The sequence below is a fragment of the Erithacus rubecula genome (genome assembly GCF_903797595.1).
Source record: "Erithacus rubecula genome assembly, chromosome: 16".
Classification (NCBI taxonomy): Eukaryota; Metazoa; Chordata; class Aves; order Passeriformes; family Muscicapidae; genus Erithacus; species Erithacus rubecula.
In genome coordinates this window covers 14,661,554-14,679,728 of record NC_136668.1, presented here as the reverse complement: position 1 = coordinate 14,679,728, position 18,175 = coordinate 14,661,554, and the positions used below count along the sequence as shown (strand labels likewise).

The window sequence follows — 18,175 nt, the reverse complement described above, 5'->3', positions numbered from 1 at the left end:
CCGCTTCCGGCCACTCCTCTCCCGGTTCCGGCCCCGCCCCGCCCGCTGCGGCCCCGCCCCCGGCGGCGGCGGCGCGAGGATGAGCGGGAGGCGGGTGGACGCCAAGGTGGTGCTGCTGGGGCAGGAGGGGGTGGGCAAGAGCAGCCTGGTGGAGCGCTGCGCCCACGGCCGCTTCCGCGCCGGGCCCTACCAGAACGTGAGTGACACACCGGCACCTCGCGGCCCCGCCGTGCCGCCCCCCGCGTCTCCCCGCGATGAGCCCCTCGCGTGTCACCCCCGCAGTGCTGCCCGTGGTCGCCTCGTTTCCCCGCCGTGTTCCCGCGATGCTGCCACCCACGTCCCTCCGTGTTGGCCCCCCCGTGTCCGGACCCACCGCGTCCCTCCCACGCCCGCGGGTCGCTCCCCTCGTTTTCCTCGCCCTCCTTCCGCACGCCCCGGGGTGAATTCCCCCCTGTCCCTGCGCCGGTTTCCACCGTGTTCCCAGGCCAGATGCCCCCGCTGCTCCGGGCCGGTTCCCACCACTCTTCTTGCTTCGCTTCCAGACGATCGGAGCCGCTTTTGTGGCCAAGGTGATGACCGTGGGGGACCAGACAGTGACCCTGGGCATCTGGGTAAGTGCAGCGGTGAGAGGTGCCCCGCTGACATCCCCGGCCAGCCCCTGGCTGAGACCCTGGGACCCTCCGCCCCCTGTCACCTGAGAGCGCTTCCCTGTCGCCCCCAGGACACGGCGGGCTCGGAGCGCTATGAGGCCATGAGCCGCATCTACTACCGGGGAGCCCGGGCTGCCGTCGTCTGCTACGGTAAGGGCACGGAGAACGGGAAGGAATGTTTGCTGCAGAGGTCCTGGGCCAGGCTGGTGGTGACAGCAGTGGGTCAGGCACTGAGGAGCAGCGTGAGCAGATCCTGATTCCTCTCCCCAGATCTCACCGACAGTGGCAGTTTCCAGCGAGCCAAGTTCTGGGTGAACGAGCTGCAGAACTGTGAGGAGGTACGGGGGGCGCCAGGGGGCTGTGAAGCCTCACCACATGACAAGGGGTGCTGCTGGTGGGAATGTGCTGGGGACCCCTCCCAACCCTTTTCCTGCCGCAGGGCTGCCGGATCTACCTGTGTGGCACCAAGAGTGACCTGCTGGAGGAGGACAGGAGGAAGAGGGGGGTTGACTTCCACGATGTGCAGGACTATGTTGATGGTACGGCTGGTGCTGGCCCATTCCAGGGTCATGAGCATGGAGAGGGTGGGGGGTGAGGGAGGATTGAGCTGCTGTGTCCACGCCAGGAGCTGTGCCCTTGCTGTGGGCCCACAGCAGATCCGATGGCACCAGGGCTCCCTGCCTGGTGAGACACCAGCTCTGCCAGGGACCTCCCTGAGCACAGCATGTCCTGACATGGGCAGGCACATGGCCAGCTGGGCCAAGGGGCCAGGAGCCCTGCCCTGGGTCCCTGCCAGCCTGCTGTCAGCAGCTGTGCCCAAGGGGTGACTCTGGGGGCAGACAAGCCCGTGGAGCCGTATCTGCTGCACCTGCAGCAAGTGCCAACCTGGGCCTTCATTTCAGAGATCAAAGCAGACCACTTTGAGACCTCCAGTAAAACGGGCCAGAGCGTGGGTGAGTAGCTCCTCGCTGGGGCCATGTCCTGGCTGAGCAGGGCTGGGGGCTCTGCCTGGCAGAGGGGCACCCACACCTGCCATGCCTCCTCTCCCCCTAGATGAGCTGTTCCAAAAGGTGGCCGAGGACTATGTCAACTTCTCTGCCTTCCAGGTGATGACAGGTGAGTAGGCAGGACCTGTCCCTCCCCAGGCACCCTTTCCTGTGCCTCTGGGGGGGGGGTGCAAGCATGAGCTCTGGGGGCCTGGCAGGGCTTCCCTTGGAGCTGCTGTGGCTCCATGCCAGGGATTGTCTCTTGGAGATGGAGTTCCATCACAGCACCCTCATGCCTGCTTAGGCCAGGCTCAGCACATCCACCCAGCTGGGTCATGGTGGCCTTCAGCAGCCAGGAGCCTTGCTGGGCTGCAGGAGCTGCTCAGCTCTGCACAAGCCCTGCCCAGACATGCTCAGCCTGGCTGTGCCTCCCGCCCTGGGCTGGGCCATGCCATGCCTGTGAGCTGTGCTGTAACCCTGAACCTTGCCACTTCTCCATGGAGCATCGAACCCTCCCCGTGGGACCTGCCCGGGAGGTGCCAGGGCCCACACGTGGGACCAGCAGCTTTGGTGGCACAGACCTGCCAGCAGCCTCAGCTTCTGCTCTCTTCCAGAGGACAAAGGTGTCAACCTGGGCCAGAGGAACAGTCCCTACTTCTACAGCTGCTGCCACCACTGAGCCCCTGTGCCAAAAGGGAATGGCTGCTGCTGGAGGGGCAGCTGGTGCGTGCTGGACTCCTGTGGTTTTTTACCTGCTGTGTTTTAGCTGTTTGGGCCTGTCTGCAGCACAGCCTACGGACTGTTCTGGCACACGGAGCGGCACAGGGCTGCCGTGCAGTGCTGGGAATCATGGACTGTCACCCTGGGGACCCCCTCCCTGCCACCTGGGGCGTTTGTGGGAGCTGTGGTGGCCCAGCGGTGGCCAGTAATTTATTCTCTCAGAGATGCTCGATTCTTTGCAGATTTATTTAAGCGTCTTCTCTCGAGGTGTACAATGTAAATAAAACGCGTTGTGGTCTGAGCCTGTCAGGGCTCTCCCTTCCCTGCCTCCCCCCACTCAGCAACACAAACCACAAGAGGACATCGAGAGTAAAGTTAAACTTTACTTTACAGTAATTTTTCTTCTATATACAAAGAATTACAGTACATGTTCTGGGAGCACCTGGGCAGGGCAACCCTCTTTTCATTGTAAGTTTCACATACACAGCCAACAGTCTAAGGGGAGCAAAATGAAAGTAATCAATGGTCCAAGACTCTCCCCTCTCCCTCTTCTAAAAATAATATACATGCTGGAAATATGTAGTTTTCTCTCACCTGCTCTGGCATTCCTTCTTACAACTGACAGATGACTCCTGGCCAGAGCTGAGCACCCCCTTGTCCCCCTGCAGTGCTCCCATGCTGGCTTCTGCCTGGGCTGGGATCCTTGACTCCTGATGTGTGTCCCTCCACCTGAGCCTGCAGAACAGGACCCTGTAGGGTGTCCTGTAGGCACGGGCACCCTGTAGGCAGCAGACCTCAGAGAGGGAGGAAGGCAGCACGGGGCTGCTCACACCAAGGCTCCTCCCACGAGCAAACCACTCACCCACTGCTCCAGCACATCTTAGGCTGCTGCCATGATTGGCCCTCCATGTCCCTGGGCAGTGAGGAAGGGGCAGTGGGCAGCCACCCTCCCTAGGACCCTCAGCTAGCTGGCAGCCAGGACTCCAGCTAAGAGCACAGTGCTGGGAGGGTGACAGGGCACATTAAAAGTGAGGCACGGTGCTCAACACAGTGTCTCGAGGGTGAGCAGGCTGGTGGGGCAGTGAGCTCGGCACCACGGATCTGCAGGGCTGGGAGTGCCACTGCTGAAAGGCTTCCACAGTCCCTGGCAGGGAAAGCCACTCCCTGCCTGCTCCCAACACATCCCACCTCCCACCCACCCCGGCCTGGGGCCACCCTCTGCTCCAGCCACGCTCCACCTTGAGCCTCCCAGTGCTTGCTGCTTTTCCTTCTAACAAGTTCCCAGTGTCTAAAAAAATACACAAAACCCAGTTCCTTGAAGTCAACAACTCGGAAACATCAGAAAAAGAAACAAAAACTGAAACCAGCTCAGTACCAAACGGACACGAAGAACATGCAGTAGCGGGTGCCTGCTTGCTTCACGTGGCTCTACGGGCTCCCCACGGGGCTCAGTGGCACACTGGTCTGAGTCTCAAAGCCACCATAAACTGAAGGAACTGAGTCACTCTTTGCCCTGGTTCAGTCACAGGTGCTGAAGCCCGGCCCCAGCTCCAGGGGGATGGGATCAGCCCATGGGCCAGAAGCCGTGTGAGTCCAGCCCTACTGTGCTAAGCTGCCAACGGTTTACAATAGCACCACAATAGCCCAAGGGCTTTGCCAAGGGCAAACTTGATTAAAACTTTACCTTGAAATAGGCCATAGCAACACCCATTTCTCAGATTTCCCTAGGAGGTAGATTCAGTGCTGTAGGGACTGTCCATCACTGCTGCTCCTCCAGCCCGAGCTCACACAATCTGTCCTGTCCCCCTGGCACCAAACTTTGCTTACATCATTTTTTGTAGGACCTGGAGCAGGAATCTTGCATTCTCCCATCTCTGAGCTGAGCAAGGGCACTGCTACCCCACAGGTGAGACTCCTGCTGAAGCCAGGCAAGTGGCAGAGCAGTCCCCAAGCTCCAGTGTCCCATGTCCCAAGCACCCATCAGCCCAGCTATGCTGCTGCAAGAGAAGCAGCCTCCCCTGCAAATGCTGCCACCAGCGTTATCACTATCACAGGAGGGTGGGTAATTAGCACGGGCAAAGCCTGGGAGATCAAACACAGCATCCCCCCACACTTTCAGAGTAGCTGCACGATTTGCCACTTTGCTTTAACACTCACTGGCTAGCAAAGGCCAAAGGCCTCATCAGTAATTTAGGGCAAAGCACATTACAAGCAGGTTACAATTATGGTTATTCCAAACATCAAGCAAAATCAGAAGTTAAGGCTGAAATAAAAATAAGCAGAAGGTGTTGAAGGTCTGAGGTTTCTCAAACTCCCCCTGCCCTGTAACAACACTGGCTGTGGTGTCCAGACAGGGCACACCCACAGCATGCTCAGGGCTAACACCGAGCATCAAGGTTAGGGCTGCTTTTTCTTTCTTTCTCCATTTTTTTTTTTCTGTGAAACTAAGCTGAAGCTCTTCTAGCAAATGCACTGTCTCACCTTAGTGAAGTTCTTTAATGTCCTTTACATTCAACCACCTCTCTTACCCCCCAAATTTTAACACCAGCCACACCTTCAGAGCCTCTGCCTGCAGGGGTTTAACCCTGAATTAACTCGTGCTCCCACGTACCACCCAGATGCTTTGTGTATTGAAGTGACTCTGGTACCTGTGGAGCTTTTTTTTCTGTTAAATAGGAAAAGTTTAACTGGAGAACAGCAATAAAGCAAGCTACCATGAGCTAATTTGCATCTGGAGACATGCAGTAGGTGAGGTGATTATTCCTTACAGTGATAACTCTCCTGCTAGATTGACCAGAGCCCTGGCTGACAGTGGGCACAGGGGGAGATGGAACAAGTCATGCAGAACATGGCCTGTGCCTGCTCCCCTCCTGCCCACACATCCCACAGGTCCTGTGGTGGCTCCTCCTCTGCAACCCTCATCCCAACAGGTACAAGGCCCTGACCATGCTGTTATCCCTCATCAGAGCTGCTCTGTCACCAAAGGGCACCTGGGACTCTCCTGCCCACAGTGGAAATCCAACACTGAAGTGGGTTTTGTGGTGGGGTGGAGGTCATGTCAGGAGCAGAGCCTGCATCCCCTTCAGAAATGGGAGCCTACCAGGAATGAGTCTGGAAAATTCCTTTGAGCCATTGTGGGACAACAGGAAGGGACAGAGATAATTACACCCTTGATTTTGCTTTTACAGTGCTCCACACCAGTGAATCAACACAGGAGTCACCTCTCACCCACCTTGGGTGCAATTAGGGCTGAGCCAGGACTAAGTGACCAGGTGATTGGATCCCTCCAACACAGCAGCAGAGCACCACAGCCTTGGCATGGAGCTGCTGCACAGGTCTGAGCCCAGCACGAGGCTGCAGCAGTGTCTCACCCACAGAGTCTGCCAGGGGTATGGGTTACTTTGCCTCTACCCTTTACTTTTAAAATCTCCCATGATTCAAACTGGCTGAATTCTGAAAGCAGCAATGTACAGCAGCAAACAAACCCAACTGCTTCAACACAGACATGTCCCTCTCCTCCTCCAAGGTAGTGCTGCCAGCTGCCACCACAGTGAGTCACCTTGAGTACAGAAGATGCTCATATTTCCTTCACAAGGGTTTTGCTGCCTGAAGCTGTTCCCCAACTCATGCTCCCTGATGAGGGCAGGCTGGACAAAGGCAGGGTTGCTGGGACTTCTCTACAGCTGGTCAGGCCTTGTTTACATGACCCAAAACAGTCCAGAGACTCCCAAAAGCACCACTATTCCCTCTGAAAAGCTGTCTTGATCTGACAGAGCATCACCCAGGGCTCCAGCAAGGGCAAAGAGGGAATAGCAGCTTGCTGGCTTCCTCCTTCAATCATGTTCTTCAACACCAGTTTTGCCAAGCAGCCTCCTAGCTACGCTGAACTCAACTTTCCAACAGTAGCTACAAGTAGCAAGCCAGAAACCTGGATCCTTGTGGAAAAGGGAGACAAGAAAAGAGACAGGATACAGTAGCTGCAACAAAGTAGGCTGTGAAAAATGCCATGCAACAGTTTAATCCAAGTTCACTGTTCCAAACAAGCTTTTGAGTAAGCACCTGCTGGCATGAAAGGCGGCTGCTGCCGTGAGCCTCACCCTGCTACGTGAGCCCGTGATTTATAGAAGTGATTTTTTTCAAACCTGCTCTTGTGAGAATTCACTGAGAACTTCTCCATTTTACAGATTTAAAAAAGCCTGCACCAAAAATATTCACAGTTTATTTTTTCATGAAACAAGTAACTAGTTAACACGTGACAATGCGAAGCGGAGGTGGACAGAGCAGTGCAGAGACCTCTCTGGTTACAGCGGGAGCTAGCTGGGCGCTGGCACTGAGGAAACCCTACTTACACAATCTACATGACTAAGTCCAGCTCATGGGAAGGCTTATAAATGTAAATTCAAGATTTATTTTCCTTCTCACACATGATAAATACTTAATATACTGAACGTCGTAATTTTTTTTTTTTAATTTTTGTTTAAAAACCTTAATGAATGCCCTTAAGGTAATCTTCTCTCTCAATGGATCTGAGTTGTCCTGATTCCCTTTGTGGAGGAGTCACGCAGGAATGCAAGCTGCTTGCATTTCCCTAGTTTCAGCAGCAAGCAGGAACTGACCTGCCAGTCTTCCCGGAAAAAAAAAAAAAAAAAAAAAGAACAACATTAAACAAGTAAGTTTCCATAAGCCATAAAGCTTTTCCAAGTCGTGAGCTATTCTACAAAGGATCTGAAATGATTTGGACTAAAGAAGAGATGCACCATAGCACTGGTAATGTCCCCTTATGGCCAGCACACCCAGCCTTTACAGCAGGACGTTGTCTCGGGGTGCACACATCAGGAAAGGAGAACGGATCAGGATTTGTCTTGGTACAGGTGTCTGCCTCCCTTCACAGAAAACTGCAAAGCTCAGGACTGTCTGCTCTGGGAGCAGCAGGCACTTGTAAGCCAGGTGGGAACAAGGACCTGCTCCCATGCTGGAGGAAGGAGGTCAGCATGGGGCTGAACTCTCCCTTGCTGGGGAGGGGCCTGGGATCTGCCTGGAGGGAGGAGGATGCACACACTGGAGCTGCACAAGGGTCTGGCGGCGGCACGGAGATCCGAGGCTGCGGCCCCAGACCGGTGGAGTTCAGCTAATTACAGAGGTAACGTGTTGTGAGAGTGGGAAAAAGCTGGGCAGCAGCGTTTCCTTGGCAGGACACCAACCCTATCCAGGCCTGGCAGTGCCACCAAAAGAGGTCTGTCCTCCTCCTGCCTGCGAGGGTGCCAGTGGTTACAAGATGCTGTGGATCCCTGGGACTCTACTGCCCGCCCCAGAGCACCACAGCCAAGCCAACTTCTGCCTCAACGCTTGAGTGAACTGGCTTTCAGCAGGCCTAGTCTGGACACCAGCCTGATGACCACCAGGTACTGAACATTGCCTTCACTGTAAAAAGAAGAGGAAAAAAGAAAGCCAGACAGCTGCTGGAGCCCACTGTGTTCCAGTGTGAGAACTACAATTCAGTTGGATAGACGCATACGCGCACACATGCACACCAACACAGTCCAGTTAATTCAAGTCTCCTTTGGTTGCAGAAGAGTTAAGCCAGAAGCTACACAAGGGGAAGGTGTTGAGATGGGTCCCAATCCAGCTAGGGCACCCTTGCCTCTGCGCTGTGCAGCGGGTGGGACAGGCTTGGCTTGCTGCTGGCAACACCAGGTGTGATGGGAACACGTTCTGAACACATCTGAGGCAAAGGGAGAAAGGACTGCTCAGTTCGCTGGCTCACGCTGACAACAGAGGTCTACAAGAGACTGGATGGAAATTTGAAAGGGAGCACTGTCCCCCTGGCAGGGCAGTGCTCAGCACCTCCAGGAACCCACTCTGCTCTGCCCTGCTATTGCTGCTTTATGGGTCACTATGTTGTCAAGTGGAGGAAAACACTCCGCATGTCCTGTGCTAAAGGATTAAGACACAAGAATGAAAAAACTGCCAGATGACTTTTTCAAGATCTCTCTTCCCTGACTTCCTCCAGATTTCCCGCTTTTTGGGCCTGGCCAGTCGCAGCTCTGTAAAAAAGGAGCCTGAATGGATACTGCCTATTGCTGGAGAAAACTGCACTGAGTGCAGGAGCTCCTCTCCCATCTCACTGGAGACGATCCCTGTCCTTGAGCAAACCACACACACAGCACGTCCCAGTGAACACACGGACAAACCTCGTAAAGCAACGCCCCGCAGGAACAGAGACCTGGGCAGGTGACATAAAATCCCTCTCCTGTTTCTGGAGCCTGGCAAGGACAACACACCCAACTGCTCACCATGTGATCCCTGAAACATCTCCAGTGCAAGGGCAGCCTGACTGATCCACTTTCTTTAAATGCAGTAACAAGAGCAAGGCCCCTGGCTGTGCCTGGGAACCCACCTACGAATCAAACCTGGAGCTTGAACATGCTGGATCAGTAATGTGACCATTTCAATGGAATTGGGAGATTTTTTACCCAGAGTGGACTCTTTATTTCAGCTTTACCATTTGTAAAAGGAAGAGGAAAAGGTCACAGATGCTCTCTCCCTTTGGCTGGGCCAGACTCAGATTTAAGAGAATGTCCTTGCTCATGTCACAAGAGAATATGGATGGGATGTGCATGGGTTAGGGGCTGGGCTCAGGGAAGTGAATAAAAAAAACAAAAGATTCCCCCTCCCTAAACTTTAAACGACTGAAACCTGCCTCCCATATTCACCAACCTCACTTTGGCTCTGAGTCAGCCAACTCACGACAGACAGAATCCTGGTTACGGGCTAGCGCTGTGTTTTGTTCAGGCAAAGGGTCCTGCCCCCGAGGAGTCTGTGCTTTTCCACCCAGCCAAGCAATCTGATCAATTGTCTGAATATTCTTGACAAGCCACTGCATCTGCTCCGGGGGCACCGGCGCTTCCCTGGCTGGCCGAGGGGTCTGCTCGAATGCACACAATCTCTCTGATGTCCACGGGGTCTGCTCCGAGGGGGCTGAGGCCACTTCCCAGCTGGGCTGCAGGGTTGGCTCTGGTAGTTTCTCTGCTGTCCGGGAAGGCTGCTCCGCAGGCGTCAGGCCTTTCGTGGTGGACCAGTGGCTTTGCTCGTGCGTCTGTAGTTTCTCTGCAGGCCAAGGTACTTGTCCGACGTGCGTCACCGCCTTCCCAGCAGACCATGAGATTTGCTCCCCAGCTAACATGGTCCTCTCTTTCTGCTGGGGACTCAGCTCCACAGCTGGGGCTCCTCTCTCCTTCAGCTGAGCGTTCTGGTCGACGGGACGCAGCGCCTTCTCTGACAGCAGCAGCCTCGGAGCTGATGCAGCCAGAGGCTTGTCCAAGGCTTGAGGCCGAGGAGCCACAGCAGCAGCCAGCTTATCCGAAGCCTGAGGCCATGGAGCTGTGAGAGTGAGAGGCCGAGACACCCCGGAGCTGAGAGGCTTTTCCAAAGGAAGAACCCGCAGGGCTCCGGAGTCAGCAGCCTTCTCTGGAGGAAGGGGTCGCAGCACCCCAGGGGAGAGAGACTTCTGTGTGAGTGGGATACGAAGGGCCCCAGAGCTGAGACCCTTCTCCGTGGGCAGGATGTGTGGTGACCCAGAGCCAGGGGTCTTCTCTGGAGAAAGGGGCCACCCCAAGCTGGGAGCCTTCTCTGTGGGCAGGATCTGAGGCATACCCGAACCAGCAGCCTTCTCTGGAGGCAGGGGACGGGGTGACTCAGAGCCGGGAGACTTCTCTGTGTCTGGGACCCGCACTGCCTCGGAGAAGGAAGCCTTTTCTACAGGCAGAGATTGTGGTACTGGTGATCCAGGAGCCTTCTCTGAGGGCAGGATCTGTGAGACTGGGGAATCTGGGACTTTTTCAACAGAAACAGACCACAGAACCTCAGGACTGGAAGCCATCTCCAACTCTGTGACCTGTGGCACCACAGAGCTGGAAGCCTCTTCCACAGCCTGTGGCTTTGGACTCTGGGCAGAGGAGTCATCCAGTGGCTGGAGCTGATCAGCCTCAGGAGGCTCATCCTCCGTCTGGGACTGCAGCATCCCCACCGTGGCGAGGAGTCTGTCGGACAGCGGAGGGTGCAGGCATTTCACGGGGAACTCATCCAGCAGCTCGGGCTGCTGGGCACTGCTGTCAGTGAGGGAGCTGTCTGATAACTCCAAAACCTCGGGGGCATCAGGAGTCTCATCTGACAGCTGGAGCTGCAGGTCACCAGCAGTGACAAGTGACTCATCCAACGGGGACTGTGGTGATCCAGGAGGAGATTTGCTGGGCAGCTGAGGCTGCGAGGCGTCACTGGAGGACTCGTCCAGTGGCCAGAGCACCGCGTTGCTGGGAGGTTTGTCGGGCTGCTGAGGCCGCAGCGCTACAATGATGGGCTGCTTCTCTGACTGCAGCCTGAGGGACAGGGCAGCCTGGGGCTTGTCTGATGGCTGCAGGCGAAGTGACAGGGTGGTGGGAGGTTTGTCCGAAGGCTGAAGCCGGAGCGAGAGGGTGGTGGAAGGTTTGTTGGATGGCTTCAGCCTCAGTGACAAGGTGGCGGGGGGTTTATTTGACGGTGGCAGTCTCAGAGCCAGAGTGGCAGGTGGTTTGTCTGGTGAAGGAAGCCTGAGGGCCAGGGTGGTGGGGGGCTTGTTTGATGGCTGCAACCTCAGGGCAAGGGTGGTGGGGGGCTTGTCTGAAGAAGGCAGCCTCAGTGCTAGGGTAGCAGGGGATTTTTCTGGTGACTGCAGTCTGAGGGCCACAGACTGAGATATGCTGTCCAGGGGCTGAACACTCAGGTCTGTGTCTGCCTCTGTGTCTGCAGGCAGCTGCTCTGGTGGTTGGGTGTCCTCTCCGTTAGTCAGGCCTTCTATGGGAGGTGCATACTCACGAATTTCTCCTGGCTCTAGAGGGTGAGGCCCGCAGGGATCATGCTCTGTACAGCATAATCGTCCATCCAGCTTGGAGATGAAGAGCATTCCTTCCCGGTGCTGCTTGCAGAAGGACCTGGGGCACATCTCACAAAATGAAGCTGCTTCCTTACCACACACATCACACTGATGCCATGGGCACTCCCACTTTCCTGCAGCACAGACATGGAGAAAAGACACACCTTAAGAGTAGGACAAGGGCAAGAGACAAAGGCCGGCTGCAAAGAGAGTTCAGGGGAAAGTGAGAACACTCCTGTAACACCTACAGACAATTCTACATGTTCTGTGCAGTTTCTGCCTTAGCTTGACAGGCAGTTAACAACAATCTGATTCTCAGAAGCAGCAAAGGCAATGATAATCATGACAAACACAAGCCACATCAGCTCCCACCAAAAGCCCATCTGGCTCCTGTACAGCAGTAACCAACAGATGTGTAGACAGGAGCAGACACCCCCAGCTTGCACATGTCTGTAGCTCTGATTTTCATAGAAAACAGCAGTGGTTATCTGTGCACAACACCCAAAGGACTTTTTAAGCAAACATGGCAAATTCATCTTTTAATTCTGGGTGAAGAACCTCCCTTCCTGTTTTTTAGAAAGAAGAAGTGAGAGAGTAGTGATCACAAGGGCTAAGTTTCAATTGTCTCTGAATCCAAAGGCACATCCTTAACCTCTAGCCATGTATGGCCACAGTAAAACAAAGCTGTTCCCCCAGCAGCTCCAACTTCACAGTGAACTTACTGACCATCAGTACCAGTATCACCAGCAGGCAAAACACAACATTGCACTTCAGAGATTGCTGCTTGCCTCACTTGTAGATGATCTCCCTGGCTCAACCTGCTGCTCCCTCAGCCAAGGCTGGCTCTACCAAATACTTCCAGTTCATGGACACAACCAGGCACTTGCTGAGCTCACAGATCTGTGGCTGTGGCTACCAGCTCCTTTCCAGGGAGGCTGTTCTGCAGCACAGCACTGAGCAGCTGTGGGCACTGCTCCCTGGACTTGTGCAACAGCAGCTCTCTGCTCCCCTCTCTCACGCTGCCTTTCCCCCGGGATTGAGGCAACATGAAGTAAGTTTTTCCCCTCCTTTGAAGCCAGTCCAAGGCTTCTGTTCCAGTCTCAAAATATGTACGCTGCTCTTCTGTGTCTTTTCCAATTTTTCAGCATTTTTTTCCAAGTGAGGATGTTTAACACTTCCCATGGTCTCCCCTGCTCCTGGCTCATGGTGCTGCAGTACAGGCTGTCACTGCTGCCCCTGCACCTGCAGCATCCCAGAGAGCCCCACAACACTGCAAAGACCCTGGGACCATCCCAATACAGGTCAATTGTACAGATGGAAAATAAAATAAATCATAACCTGCTTGTTTGTTGCAGGAAGAATAAATCCTATCAAACCACTGTAATAGTCTTTGACAGGATAAAAAGGTCCAATGAATAAGCACCCTCTCCAGGGACAGCCCAGAGCTCTTGGAAGTAAGATCACACAATTAGCAAACATGCAAACAAGCAGGAAATTCCAATTACTTGACAGCAGTGCCCATGGCAGAGGAAACATCTGAAGTAGAAAGTGCTGAACCTTTCATGTCCTGAATGATACTCTGAGGAGCAGGCTATGAAAATCCCTGCCTAAGCGTGAAAAGAGTAAAAATGCTACAACTGACTGAAAATCATTCTCAAAAGCCAGTTATGAATGGTCTTGTGGCAAACTGAGGAGGCATTTCAAATTACATCCTTCAGGAGTATATTTTAATGTGTATAGTAATTTAAATTTCTGAAAGTAGAACAGCAAATACTCTTACAGATACAGTAGATAACATCAAGCCTGTAAGGGACTGCAAAAATTCAGCTGGACGGGCTCAGAATTTAAACTGGACAAATGCTCTTGCACCAAACAAAATGTAATTAAACAGAGACAAGTGCAAAACAGGATCACAAGAGGAAGAAAAAAGTAAGAGAAAGGGATCAAGATGAAAACTCAAGAAGGATAAACCATAAACATCTTATCAATATATTTTTGCAAAACAAGTAAAACATAATTTCCAAAGAAATTTTATGTAAAAAAACAGAATATAATTATTCTCTTCTGTCAGAGTAAGCAAGGCCTTGGCTGAAATGCTGTTAAAATTCTTGTTTCCAGTTTTAAAAAAATGTGTAGGCAAGTGGGACACAGTCCAAAGTAGATCAAGAATAAAAACTTGAGGCTGTGTTTGTACAAGCCGGAAAAGGACTGAGACAACAATCCTCCACTACGTAAAAAAAAAATGTGTATCAAAGCTGGCAATCCTTTGTGGTTTTAAGTCAGGCTGTTAGGAGAAAGGTTGCAAATGGAAAGCAAGGGAAGAGGCTTGGAGGCTGGACTGTACTTTTTGAGGGTTTTTCTATTTCAAATTTTTGCCCTCATTTCACCACAAACTAGAATAAGCTTTGGTACTGTTGTCTTATATATGAACTAATGGCTATTCAGACATTTAAGAGATTGTTTTCTAACTCCTTCTTTCCAGCAGTGCTTCTCCTCACCATTCACCAACTCACAAGTGTCTTCAACTTTGGGAAGCAGCCAGTGTAATAACCAATACATCAGCCATTGGAATTATGCTCTGCCAGGCTCCAAGAATGGGGTCCACCATCTCTCAGGCAAAGACCTCCCACTTCAGCAACTAGTTTACTTTTTTGCAGCCACAGTGGGGCACATACCAGGGCTGGGTTCTTTGGGCAACAAGGTGTGTTCAAGCGAGAAAGATTTCTCTAAATGTTAAGACGCTGTGAATAGAGTGCAAGGTCATGAGCAGCACTCGGGACACCCAGAGCCAAACCTGTGACCCAGGCAGAGCCCAGCTGTGCAGAGCACTGACCTGCAGGTCTCTTGGTCAGGTTGAGGCAGTCAGCATGGTACACTTTGGGGCAGCCTGACTTCTTACAGGAGACCAGCTGCCCTCCGTCCCCGCAGCTGAAACACTCGTCCTCGCGCTCCTTCATCACCTCTGCCTGCGACCTGCGCTTCATCTGCGGCCGCCTCTTCAGCTTCTTGGACTTCTCCTCGCTGAGGCTGGGCTGGCTCTGGGGGTGAAACATTGTGGGTTAATGCAGGGCTCTGCTCCATCCACCTGCTCCCTTCCTGCTCCAAACAAAAATCCCACTGCCAGCTATACCTGAGACCTGCACAGCATCTCTTGTGCTGCTCGGTAATTGGCAACTAATTTACCACAGCAAATAGCTCCCAGTTGTTTTGAAAGAGCCTGGAAGTCCTGCAGCAAAGCTTGGCTCAACATGGGATTTATACAACTAGCAACAGCAGGATGAAGAGCTGGGGCTGCCTGGTGTCACTGAGCTCATGGCACCTCTCACAGACTCTTCAGGTCAAAGCAGTCAGGTTTCCTAGCACTCATAAGGAATCTATCCAGGGCCTTCCTGGACTTTTTCATTCATCAGTTCCCTCTCCATTTTCAGTCTGAATCTGAATCTGTCATCAGTTTAGACCTATTTGTTCTTGTGTCAATGCTGCTCTTTTGCATCAGAATCACAAAATCTTTACGGTTGGAAAAGACCTCCAGGATCATCAAGTTCAACATTTGAAGCTTTTCTACATTCCTGAAGAAACCTCTGGGACACACTCTCCTGATTGCAAACTGAAACTTCCACAGTCTGCACACTCAGTGTACCCCAGTGGCTTTTCTCTGCCCTTATTGAGTATATTTATCCCAGATGAAAGTCACAGAATTACACATGCTACCTCAGATAACACCTCATAGGCAGTGCACAAAGACATCAACACTTAGCTAAAAGAACAGGAAATTCCCCCAAAGCACTGCCCCCATTTGCCCTTTCCACAGCTGTGTCACCACAGCTCAGTCCTGTGGCAGCTGAGCTGCACAGTGGCACCTTCTCATGGTGGATTTGTTTCTGCTGTTAACCTCTCCAGGTGTGTACTGTGGAATATCCAATCTCTATTCCCCCACACTCAGTTATTCCTTTGCAACTGCCCCATCCTCTCACTCTCCCATGACAGTGACAACTGAACTGTGTGTCATCAGCACAGTTAAATTATCTGTGTAGGGAAGGATCTACAACTGGACCCAGGACAGGCAACTAAATGGTTCAAGTGCTCTCTTCTCTGGCCTAAGGCTTCCTCCAACCCTGCTCTTTAAACTCCCCCTCTAAGCCAGGCTGAGCCTCCCATTGTGTGGAACACTCAACTCAACAAAGATGATGCTTCTTGCCTGGAGTCCTGACCTTATCAAAGCACCATCAGTTTAGTTTATCTAAGGAGACATGAGCTAAATTCTGTGCCATTTTCTACATCTCTTTGGGTTCAAGTATGCATTCTCCATGCAGGATATCTCTGTGTGCTGAGACAAAGCCTATGAAGCATTTTTTACATCCTTTATTCTGCATAAATATAGTACATAATATTTTCATCACCAAAGCATTTAAAAACCAGACCTACAATTTCAGAATGCTGCAATTGGCTATCCAGCTTTCCTGTCACCAAGGAGCTACATCTCTTGATTGTTTCCTTCCCCTTCACATGTGGATATTTCTGCTTTCAAACCATCATTCCCCCTGACAATGGGGACAAGCCAGGCCTTTCTTATCACTGAAAATGCAGGCTCTGAAATGCCTGCATCTAAACTATGCCACCTACTTCCTCGGCCATCTAATTACACAGAGAGCAAGAAAATCCCTTCACAGCTAATTTGAATGTCTAAGAGAGGTCTAACAGCTGGACTAAGCGATTCCCATTTGCTCCCTGCAGTACAACAGACTCCCAAACATTCTTCTACATTCCCAGTTAGAAGGCACTTTTAAGAGTGAACTTGAGTATAATCAGTTTTGCCTTGCTGTATTTGCAGGAAGCTTAAAAATGCAACTATTGTGAGAAGAGTTTTTTTAAAAACCACCCCAAGGTACTGTTTTCTCGGTATTGTTTCTTAGTCCATCTCATCAAGATGGAATGAGTCGCCTCAGATATCACAATGGAATGTGAATGCCAACTAAAGGGCACCTTTCTCTGTTTTCCATCCTGCAACCTGCAATTTCAAGGCAAAAATGACAGTCAAACCATGTAGAACACAGGGGCAGCACAAAATCAATTGAACTCTAAACTGCAACCCGAAAAAGAACTAAATACATCAGATGTGCAACTCCCCTCATCTGTCAGCTTCTGAAGACATCCGTTTTTTTTTTTAAAGTTAATTTTTCTGCAGAACTAATCTCTGGAGAATTCATAAAACCTTCCCTATATTGACAGGGCTCAACAACTGTGCTGCTGGATGTTTTTAACCCTTAACTGTGGGCACGGCAGGATCCACATGCCAGAGCAGAGGGATTACAGACTGATCTGGTGAAGCACTTGTAACAAACCAACAGCTGAGACAGATTTAGCGGGTGACAGCTGGGAACTCGGCCAACTGCTCCTGTTATTTCCTTTTCCCAGTGAGAACCAGCTCACACAAGGAGGTAATTGAAATCAATTCCTGTTACTGCAACATTACAGTTACAAATCGAAGCCCTCAAAAAGTCAGTGAGTTCTAAAAACTGGTGGTTTTTCTACTACAGATCTGGCAAATTTCTTATGTCTGTCTGATGTGTAAGAATCGGTCATTTCATTAAAACCAGAATAAAATCAAGAATTTTACTGCAGAAGAGATGGTGAGGTAGCAGCCTTCTGGCTCTAAAGCAACTTCAGTGTGAAGGAATGTGAGTTTGCTGGCCTTCCATGCATGCTCACAATTTGCTCAAGCTTCTGCTTTTGGGCTGAGCTGTGCTTTCTTGATTATCTGATGAAGTCTTTCCCATGTCTGTCCTTTGCTCCTCTAGTGCTATGGAAATTGCCATAAGAAGTAGAAAATGTAAAAAGAAAAAACACCCACCAAAAACCCTCGTTCTTTTATTCTTTCAGTGTAAAATAAAACTTCCTGTCATTATTTATAGCAACTCTGATAACTGAAGATTAAGATTTGCTCTCTCAGAATGAAAACTCGAATATTTAACTCATTTCAAGCACTGTTCCCATGGTCACACTGAAATGATCTCTTCAACCTGAAACCTCTGCAACCAATGAATGATACACATCTATGCAAAGAGGTGATTTAGAAGAACAAAAGCTTCAAGGATGCATCATACCTTTGGCCTTACTCCTAGGAAGCCACTGCAGTTTGGGGCACCACATTTACAAACGGTCTTTCCATTTCCCAAACACTCCAGATTGTAGTTGAAAGTCAACTCAGTCCCTGGCACAAAAGCAGATCAAAACCAAGCAAGTTGTTAATGAATTACAGAGCAGAATGTTTTACTGCTGAAGTATAAGCACTTTTAAAATATAATGTCACAAATTATTCCACCACTACACAAGGACACCAAATACTCATCTTCCCATAGATCTGAGTGGATTGAAAATTCAGTGAAACCCCTCACCCCCCTTCCACATTTTACAGCTAAAAAGGGCATTGATCCTGTAGCAGGGCCTGTATCAACCCCCATTAATACCATGGCTGTGTGTGTTTCATTACATTATTGCTGTTGTTAAGCCTCATGAATACCCATATGAAAGTAAAAATTAAATCCCCTTCCAGGGAGCTACAAAACCTCCCTTTTCCCTACAGACCCCCCGAGGCTACTGCATCCATTGACAGTGAGTTCCTTACCAGCTTTGATATTTACAAGTGCGAAGAGCCCGACCCTAGTGTCACCATTCACACACCATTTCTGAGTCTCACAGTTGGGCTGGCAGCAGTGATTCATGAACCGAGCATAGTTGCCCTTTGGCCCAGCATCAATGATTCGGTCCTGCAATTGCAGAAAAAACAAAACCCAGAAAACAACATTTCAATCAGCTGTCATCAAATGCTATCAACCAGCTCTGCTGCCTCTGGTCAGTGCTGGTGAATCACATGGCAATACAGCCTCCTGCTCATCATCCTTCTCCTCAAA

At 51.3% G+C, this 18,175-nt stretch overlaps 2 protein-coding genes across 9 annotated transcripts in view; one reads left to right on the top strand and one right to left on the bottom strand.

Moving 5' to 3' along the window:
- NSD1 (nuclear receptor binding SET domain protein 1) overlaps positions 1–18,175 on the bottom strand; it is an 86,333-nt gene that overhangs the window by 23,007 nt on the left and 45,151 nt on the right. For 7 of the 8 annotated variants that reach the window (XM_079319593.1, XM_079319589.1, XM_079319590.1 and 4 more), the window contains 4 exons: positions 17,890–18,031; positions 17,369–17,475; positions 14,098–14,302; positions 7,427–11,398 (listed from right to left, as the gene is read on the bottom strand). In XM_079319593.1, the coding sequence (XP_079175719.1) occupies positions 9,075–11,398; positions 14,098–14,302; positions 17,369–17,475; positions 17,890–18,031 (2,778 nt within the window). In that variant the 3' untranslated portion in view covers positions 7,427–9,074. Of the gene's footprint in view, positions 1–2,722; positions 11,399–14,097; positions 14,303–17,368; positions 17,476–17,889; positions 18,032–18,175 lie in introns of those variants that run through there. The other variant, XM_079319596.1, reaches the window with a different exon arrangement.
- Positions 24–2,657, top strand: RAB24 (RAB24, member RAS oncogene family). Its single transcript, XM_079319609.1, has 8 exons — positions 24–196; positions 543–611; positions 722–800; positions 921–988; positions 1,090–1,189; positions 1,553–1,603; positions 1,704–1,766; positions 2,251–2,657. Exons 1-8 carry the CDS (start codon positions 80–82, stop codon positions 2,313–2,315), a joined length of 612 nt encoding a protein of 203 aa, XP_079175735.1. The 5' UTR covers positions 24–79; the 3' UTR covers positions 2,316–2,657.

Excerpts from the sequence above, each read along its gene's own strand:
- RAB24 (XM_079319609.1), top strand. The coding sequence starts at position 80 with ATGAGCGGGAGGCGGGTGGACGCCAAGGTGGTGCTGCTGGGGCAGGAG. Across the intron at positions 801-920 it reads GGCTGCCGTCGTCTGCTACG|ATCTCACCGACAGTGGCAGT; the intron begins GTAAGGGCACGG and ends TCCTCTCCCCAG. Across the intron at positions 989-1,089 it reads AGCTGCAGAACTGTGAGGAG|GGCTGCCGGATCTACCTGTG; the intron begins GTACGGGGGGCG and ends TTCCTGCCGCAG.